The 8,693-nt window shown below is 54.0% G+C and overlaps 1 protein-coding gene across 1 annotated transcript in view; it reads right to left on the bottom strand.

The window, feature by feature from the left end:
- Positions 1–8,693, bottom strand: part of LOC124241925 (NADPH--cytochrome P450 reductase) — a 63,803-nt gene that overhangs the window by 4,918 nt on the left and 50,192 nt on the right. The window contains exons 4-9 of the mRNA XM_046666297.1: positions 7,695–7,743; positions 3,969–4,097; positions 2,303–2,452; positions 1,596–1,720; positions 1,043–1,132; positions 548–646 (exon numbers count right to left, since the gene is read on the bottom strand). Of these exons, the coding sequence (XP_046522253.1) occupies positions 548–646; positions 1,043–1,132; positions 1,596–1,720; positions 2,303–2,452; positions 3,969–4,097; positions 7,695–7,743 (642 nt within the window). The remainder of the gene's footprint in view (positions 1–547; positions 647–1,042; positions 1,133–1,595; positions 1,721–2,302; positions 2,453–3,968; positions 4,098–7,694; positions 7,744–8,693) is intronic.

An 8,693-nucleotide genomic window follows, 5' to 3' on the forward strand; every position in this document is an offset into this window, starting at 1 on the left:
GGGCGGCTCCAGCAGGAGTCTGGGCAGCATCCAGGGGAAGGCAAGTCAGGGCCCCAGGAAAGGAACAAGCCCTATGTTGAGGCAGATTTAAGGAAGTGAAACCTTATGCTAAAGTTCACCCGAACTCACTACGTCCTGGTCCAGGACCTGGTGGGCACCACCACCTCGCCCCACCCCGGGATATTCAGAGTACAATGTCAAAGCAAATTAAGTACAAACTGCGCAAGGGCCAGTCTCCTCAAGGCCGGGCCCTGGATGAGGGTCCACTGGGCAGGGCGGGGTCCTCGGGGCCCTGAGCACAGAGCAGCCTCCCGTCTCTCCCCTCTGGGCTCAGGCCCCCTCCTGCGCAGTGGAGATGAAAACGTGGTGCCCCCACCCATGCCACTCCTGGACAAGGGTGGAGATAAGGATGCCCCACGAGATGGGGTCTGGGAGGAACGGTCCTGCGGGGACACGTGGGACTGCCAGTTGTTTCCCATCCCCAGGCCCATGAGACGGGGTGTTCCAAGGGCCACAGGGCCTGGCCCCAGCCACGTTCTCTACTCACGGTTTCTGGGTCTCATAGCTCTTCAGGCGGCCCATCTCACCCACGTACACCTTGGCTGCGTCTATGTCTGTGTGCACCAGCAGCTCATACTGGCGAATGCTGGAAAGGGGAGACCGGGGGTGAGGGGAGGCTGGGAGGTGGCAGGGGTCTGTCCCCAGGGAGGGAGGCTGCCTCGGAGTGAGACTGTGAGGAGACGGTGCATGCCGCAGGGAGCTGAGGACCAGATATGACGGGCAGATGGGAGATGCATGAGGATGGGAAGTAGGAGAGCAAGGAGGGGAGCTGGCATGGAGCCAAGGGAGGCCTGGGGGTCAGCAGGCTTCGAGGCGATTCTGGGAAAGGTAAGGAAAGCCCTGCCCAGACTCCATCACTTCGGCCCAGGACCTGAGACCCTCCCGCACTCTGACTGATCTTCCGCCAGATCCTGCCCCCTGGCCTCCCACCCTCGTGGCCCTCGCCCAGGGCGTCCTGCCCTGTGTGCGGGCACACACTCACCTGGACTCCTCTCCTGTGGCTTCCACCCCAAAGTGTTCACACACGGCTGGCCAGAACTGCTCTCGCCACGTGATGAAATCCTCCTCCAGGCTGGGGAGAGAGGGATGAGCCGGTCGGGGCAGCAAGACCTGCGACGGGCTGGCTTCCCCAAAGCCTGGGCGCCAGGGGGCTGCCAGGCCAGCTTGGACCCTCCCTCAGCAGCCTCCAGAGCTCAAGGGCTCACTTCACTCTGGTCTGCCCAGTGATGTAACCCAAGGCATCAGGAAGGATCTAGAGGGTCTGTGCTAACTGGGGGTGGCTTCTCTGTGAGCTGGGCAGGCCAAGAGGATGTGGAAACGCAAAGAACACTGAGCAGGGGCTGGGGGGTGGTGAGGGCACTCCTTTCCCTGCCCTTGGTGATGCGTGTCATGGAGATTTAGTGGACACCATGGCTTTGCACTCCCCTCATGTGCCACACCAAGCCCCAACTCTGTGGCTCCTGACCTCTGACAGCCAGGGTAGGGGGACTCCGGGGTTGGGGGTCAGCATGCAGGGCTGGGTGGGGGACACTCACTTTCCGTCATCGTCGCCCAACCCCAGCTCAAAGATCCTCTGGGCACCGAGCTGCTCCAGCCGCTTGTCCACATACTTGCCCATGGCATTGAAGTGCTCGTAGGTCTTGTTCCCAAGGCCGAACACCTGTGTGGACAGAGGGGCGGGGTCTGAGGCCCAGCTAGCAGTTGGGGGTGTTTCTCTCAGTGCCGGCCAAGCCGCTGGGCAGCACCCGCAGGCCTCAGTACCTGCCAGATGCCTTGCACTGTGAGGTGGGCCACCTCTGGCCCCTGGACATGGCTTTGTTTCAGTGACCTGCAGCCCAGGGCTCCCTCTGCAGCCAGCCTCTAAGCCTCAACCCTGGGTGGCCAGCAGGGGCAATTCACCCTCCCTGCCCTACTCTCCTTGCCCAGCCAAATCTTGGCCATCCGGCCACACCTTTCTTGACTTTAGTCTCCAGCAACAAGTGCCCCCTGGAGCAAAGTGGGGCTCGGGACATGGGAGGAGAAGCTCTCTTACTGCTAGGGCCCAGGGCAGAAGAGAGGGTTGCCCCACGAGCCCACGGGCTCCCCACCAGGCCCCCCTGTCCTGGCACCTTGGCCTGCCCTGGCTGATCAGAACAAGGTGACAGCTGGAGGGTTTCCTCTTGGACACAGGGGAGGCCCAGGGGAGGCGCTGCAGGCTGCCACAACCCCCAGGGAGGCACTGGAGGAAAGACAGGTGACTCACCGCATACTTGACTCCAGAGAGGTCCACGTCCGCCTCCTGGAGCCAGTCATAGAAGTCCTGGGCATTGTCAGTGGGGTCCCCCTCGCCGTAGGTGGCCATGCAGAACACTGCCAGGGAGTTCTCTATCTCTGAAAGGCTGCCCAGGTCGGCCTGGAGAGACAAGAGCAGGGCCGGGCCCAGCAACCATCATTGAGCCTGCTCTCGGGCAGGTCTGAACCTAACAGGATGCAGACGAGCGTTCGAGTGGAGGGCGTGCATTTCCAGAGAAAAGGGAACAGCAGGCACAAAAGAACAGGTGTGAAGGCCTGGGGTGCTGCCAGGCAGGAGCAGGCCACGTTCCGGGCCACCAGCTGGCACTAGAACGCAGTTCCCTGTGCGTCAGGCCCTGGGACACTGTGGGAGAACCTCATCGTCCCACAAAGTCCCGGGGGCACAGCAGGGCCTGGGCTCAGTAGTCCTTCCTAACCACTGTCCCCCAGCTCGAAACCCAGTCTGGAGATGGACGGGAGGCAGTGCCGAAGGCAGAGGGGTGGAGCAGGCGGAGGACGGTTTGGTTTGGGAGATGGAGGGGCACAGGCAGGAAGCAGCTGCCGCTCAGGAGAGAGTGGTTCCGAGGGAAAGCACGTCCGTCATGTGGTTGGAGCTGTGGGAACAGCCCGGCTGGTGACGGGCAAGGACCGCACGAGGGAGAAGCAGGACGGCAGCTCCCGGGGACTTGTTCCCAGACCTGATCCCTGCCGGCCCTCTCCCTCCCCTCCCAGGTGCCTAAAGCCCGGCTCCCCTTCCCTGTCCACTGCCTCCACCTGGAGCTGGTGGCATGGCTGTCATTAGCTTTCCGGACCCAGAAACAGGCGAGTAGACTGCTGGAAGCTTCTTACATTTTGGAGAGCTACAACCACGTCGGGGGAAGGAGCCAGGGCCAGGAGGAGAGTAAGCGAGGCGAGCCTGCCCCCACAGCCCTGAGAGACGGGCCAGGAAGTCGGGACTCAGTCCTGCAGAGAGTCCTGCGGTGGCCCACAGAGTGGCCTGTTGAGGATGGCTGACAGGAGGAGGGGGTATCCCGCAGCTCCAAACTGAGGGCCCTTCCCCCAGTTCTCCGGCTCTGCTGGCCCCTCCCTGGCTACACGCTTCCCTCAGGTCCCGCCCTGTCCCGGCTCCTGCTCTGGTCCAGATGCACGAGTTACTAACAGCCTCATTTCAAAGCCCTGCTAAAGGGTCCCAGAGACGGCTTATCTAACGCCCTATCCATTCTCTGCAGACCAGGCAGGGAAGGCCCTCAGTCAGGGCAGAGCAGGATCAGGGCCCACATCCCCTGACTCCTCGATGCGGCTCCCCTGCGGCTGCAGCCCAGGGTGGGGCTAGACAGAGAGATGGGAAACAGTTCCTCTCTGGACCCACCGAGACCCTTTCATATTCCAAGCCACTCCCAACCTACTGAGTCCCTTCTGCTCACATCTCCCAGCGCTCAGAAAGCCCACGGCGTGGAGAGCACCATGGGCTGAGCATGAGCAGTGCTGGGAGCTCACGCGTGCACACCTGAGCCAGGTGTTCTCAAGGTCCTTAAAACTGGGGACAGCCCTGTAACTGTTTCCACTATCCAGAGACGCCTTCCTTAATGCTGCTGGAGGAGCCGGCAGGAAGGGGCCAGGGCGTGGCGAGAGCTCACCAAGTCATACTCTTCAGGGTCTGCTGCCATGCCCCGCATTCCATAGCGGTGGGCGTCCTTGGACAGGCGGTTGGCAAACTCCTCGGCGGTCCCCGTCTGGGAGCCATAGAACACGATGATGTTCCTGCCCTAGGGAAGGCCAGACACACGGGGTCAGTGAGGGGCCAAGAGCGACAGGCTTCACCAGAGACTCCAGGTGACCACAGGGGCAGGCCAGGCAGGCAGGGCCCCTCAAGGGCACCCTCCTCCCTTCCTCCTTCAAGTCCTTTGTAAGTTACTCAGGGGCTGGCATCTCCTGGCCACAGCTACCATGGTGGATGGGGGCAGAGGCCACCAGAGGACTCCAGCTGGAGCTGTGAAGGTAATCTTACCAGGCAGCTGCTCAAGGTCACACTGTGGACAGATTTTTAAATGACATGTGACAAAACACAACATAATGCTTAGTTAAAAAAAGAAGGTGGGGGCCGGCCCCGTGGCCGAGTGGTTAAGTTCGCGCATTCCGCTTTGGTGGCCCAGAGTTTTGCCGGTTCAAATCCTGGGCGCAGACATGGCACCACTCGTCAAGCCATGCTGAGGTGGTGTCCCATATGCCACAACTAGAAGGACCCACAACTAAAAATACACAACTATGTACCAGGGGGGCTTTGGGAAGAAAAAGGAAAAATAAAATCTTTAAAAAAAAAAAAAGGTGACCAAACAGTATGTATAGTATAATCCAATTTTGTTATATACCCACACACGTATGTATGTGTGTGTGTGTGTGTGTGTGTGTGTGTATTTTTGTTTTTGTTTATACACAAATGTGCAAAGGAGAAAGACTGGCATGAAATATACCAAGAGTCTCTAAATGGGGAATTATCGGTGAGTTTCTGAGTTTTTCTGGATGGTTATATTCTTTACAGAAATCTAGACAATAGAGAGAGTTACCCATCGGACTGGCTCAGATGCTCTTCATTCCACTCTCCTACTGTGCCTTCTACAGCAGCTACTGAAAAGCCCAAATTCTATTCCCCAGACTCCCTTGCAGCTAGGGATGCAGCAGATTAGGTCCAGCCAATCGGATGTGCTTTGCAAGATCTAGAAGGTGGAAGTGGGGCACAGGCCACCTTCTGGTCCCTTTACGTGGACATGAGGTTCTCGGCAGAGTCTTCCAGTGTCCCAAGTCCTGAGAGCGGGCTCCAGTTTTTACACTGAGCTCAAACTGATACAGGTACAGAGGACAAAATAAAGAGCTGCATTACAAAGAGCTCTCATACCTTTTACATTTCCTGAGTTTTCTATAAATCATTTAGAAAGGTATTTTAAATTAGTCACTATAAAAACTACTTAATCAAGAAGAAAATGTTTATGATATCAGGTTAAGGGAAAAAAAAGGATATAAAATAGTAAAGTATTCACGGTAGCATCAAAATATACCAAGTAGCTAGAAGTAAACCTTACAAGAAACACGCAAGAAGCTACTGAGCAATAAAGGACTCAACCAAAGGGAAGGCGCCCTCATCTTGCCCAGGAAGACTCACCCAAGATGTCAGTTCTCCCTGTGTCAACACAGAACGTAACACGATCCTAAGAATCTGAACAGCTCTTTCTTCCTCAACAAATCACTCTTAAAAGTCATGTGGAAAAATAAATATGAATCCATCTACTGGAACATTATGTGGCAATAAAAGGAAATGAAATGCTGACACACACTACATGGATGAAACTTGAAGACAATATGCTGAGAGCAAGACTCCAACACAAAGGCCTCATGTCGTATGATTCTCTACAGACAGAATGTCCAGAACAGGCAACTCCACAAAAACAAAAAGGGGATTAACAGTTACTTAGAGTCAAAAGAGGGCTCAGTATTAGAAGAGGAAAATACAGAAACAGACCCAAACACACATGGGAATTATGTATGTGATAAAATCAGTGGGGAAAAGATGGACTCTCTTACACGGAATTTAGACAGCTGTGTGCAAAAAGTAGCGTTGGATCCATACCTTACATCTTCAGCCAGGATGAATTCCCAATAACATGAATTTTAAATTGAAAAACAAAACCATCAAAGTACTAGAAGAAAACATGGAAGAGTTCCTTTATCTCTTCAGAGTGGGGAAGGCCTTTCAGATGATGACCCCAAGTCCAGGAAGTCAATAAAAACAAAGAATCCTAAAGCAGACTGTGTAACTTTCACACGGCAAAACAAACAAGCAGACACACACAGAAGCCAAGTCAAAAGACAAACTATTAACTGGGAAAAATATTTCTAGCTCATATCACAGACAAAGGGTGAATCTCCCTAATAATTTTAAGGAGTTCCTCAAGAAAGATCATCCCAACGGAAAAGTGGGTAGAAGATTTGAATAGAGAATCTATAAAAAAAAAATTAATAACTGCCATCTTGACATATGAGAATCTGCTTAAACTAAATCACAGGAAAAATGCAAATTAGAACTACAAAGAGAGATCTTTTTTTTAACCTAGAAAAGTGGTAAAACCCCAAACTTTGATAATCCACTCTGTTGGCAAGGCTATGGGGGAACAGGTTTTCTCACACATTGCTATGAGTGTGCCCTGGTGTCACCCTTGTGGGGGCAACTTGGCAGCTTCCATCACAACTACAAATGCACACACCTTTTCATCCAACAATTCCACTTCTGGGATTTGACTGCATTTGCAAATGTGCAAGTTAATCTACATATTCACAGCAGCATTATTTGTAAGAGCTAAAGATTCCAAATATTCCAAATGCCCATCAACACAGCAGGGTTTAAACAAATTACGGTCCTTATGGCCACATAATGGAAGCACCATGCAGCCATCATCAAGAACGAGGGTGGCGTCTCTGAATTGCACAGGGAGGATCTCCAAGACCGATCATTAAGTGAAAAAAAAAAGTATGCTCTATAACAGTCTATGTAATGTGCCACCTTTTGTGTTTTTTTTTTCTTTTGAGGAAGATTAGCCCTGGACTAACATCTGCTGCCAATCCTCCTCTTTTTGCTGAGGAAGACTGGCCCTGAGCTCACATCTGTGCCCACGTTCCTCTACTTTATATATGGGACGCCTGCCACAGCATGACTTGCCAAGCAGTGCCATGTCCCCACCCAGGATCCGAACTGGCGAACACTGGGCCACTGAAGCAGAATGTGTGCACTTAACCGATGCACCACCGGGCCGGCTCCCCACCTTTTGTGTTTAAAAAGTGTAAAATAAGAACCTCTATTTGGTTTTTTTTTTTGCACATAAAGAAGCTCTAGAAGGAGCCATAAAGTACGAAGAACAGTGATGAGCGGCAGGAATAGGAGAGAGCTTTCCACGGAATAGTTTATGTTTTGGAATGCTCCCTGTGAACGGATTTTCAGAAAATTTAATACTTAAATAAATAAGGACAAACAGAGATAAAATTGTAGCTGTGCCACGACCACGGCTACGTGAGGGTTACGTCTGCTTGTGGACAGAGCCTGGACCGGGAGGGAGGCAGCAGGCGGGACAGCATCCTGAGTGAGAGGGAGGGTCTCCTCTTACAGTTCGGCTTGTTCAAGAAGTAAGCAGTCAAGAAAGAAAGGGAACTGTGCAGCAAGAGCAGAGCAGCTTCGGGGCTCTGGTTAGAGGAGAATGGACGCACGAGGGGGCTGGGCCCGGGTTCCCGCCCCGCTCCTGTCCAGTGAAGCCAGCCTTCTGCTCGACTCCGCCACGTCCAGGGCCGAGACCACTGGGAGGAGCGCAGACAACACTCACCGTCTTCTTCATCTTTTCCACGAAGCTGCTGTCTTTCACAGAGGTTGTCCTGAAAAACAAAAGTGTCCAATGGGCATGGGGTGCAGGTGGCAGCATTGAGGGGCATCCCAGCTCTGCCCCATGCCACTCCCCGGTGACCACGCCAACAGCTGCCTCTGGTCCACTGTCCGGCTGGACAGGCAGGACCGGGGCTCCCAGGCCTCCTCCCTGTGGCCCCTGCAGGAAATCCAAAGGCTCTTGAGACATCAACACCTTGCAGAGCCAGGACTTCCAGGCTCCAGACAGATGAGAACAAAGACGGGTCACAGACTTCACTCCCCACCCCTCACCATCTACAGCCAGCGGTCCCCACAGCCTTGTCTCACCTCCACTCCCCGCCTCACACGGCAGCCAGGAGTCTCCTGAATATGGTTGTGCCCATACCACTGCCCTGCTCTACTCTGAAACCTTCAATCACTCCCACGACTCACATGACAGAGGTACCCAAGTCCCTTCAGAAGCTGTCCCCAGGCTCGCCTGATACTCCCTCCATGATGGCCCTCTGAGATCTGTCATGCCATCGCCTCCACACAGACCCAAGAGACCCCAGCTCCATCCCCAAGGCCCCGCTCAGGTACCAAACAGGCAAACTAATCTATGGGGACTGAAGCCAGGACAGTGGTGACCCCTGGGGTGGGGAAGGGCCAGCAGGGGGGTAAATACCACTTGTTCACATGGCGAGGATCACTGATCAGTATGCACCTTTCTGTAGATATTATATTTCAATTAAAAGTTTATACTTAAACTTCATATACACATACATAGAATTTACTTCCAAAACCCACTTTCTCCTTCTGCCAAGACTCTGGGGCAGGCGTGGGAGGCCAAGAGGCGGAGGGGGTGGAGCAGGGTGCCATCCCCAGCCTGTCAACTTGCAGCTGAGTGAATGTGAACCAGGACTGCATTGCTCCTCAACCAGAAAATGGGAATAACAAACCCCACGTCAGAGGTTTCTGCAAA

Source organism: Equus quagga, chromosome 7 (genome assembly GCF_021613505.1).
Source record: "Equus quagga isolate Etosha38 chromosome 7, UCLA_HA_Equagga_1.0, whole genome shotgun sequence".
Classification (NCBI taxonomy): domain Eukaryota; kingdom Metazoa; phylum Chordata; class Mammalia; order Perissodactyla; family Equidae; genus Equus; species Equus quagga.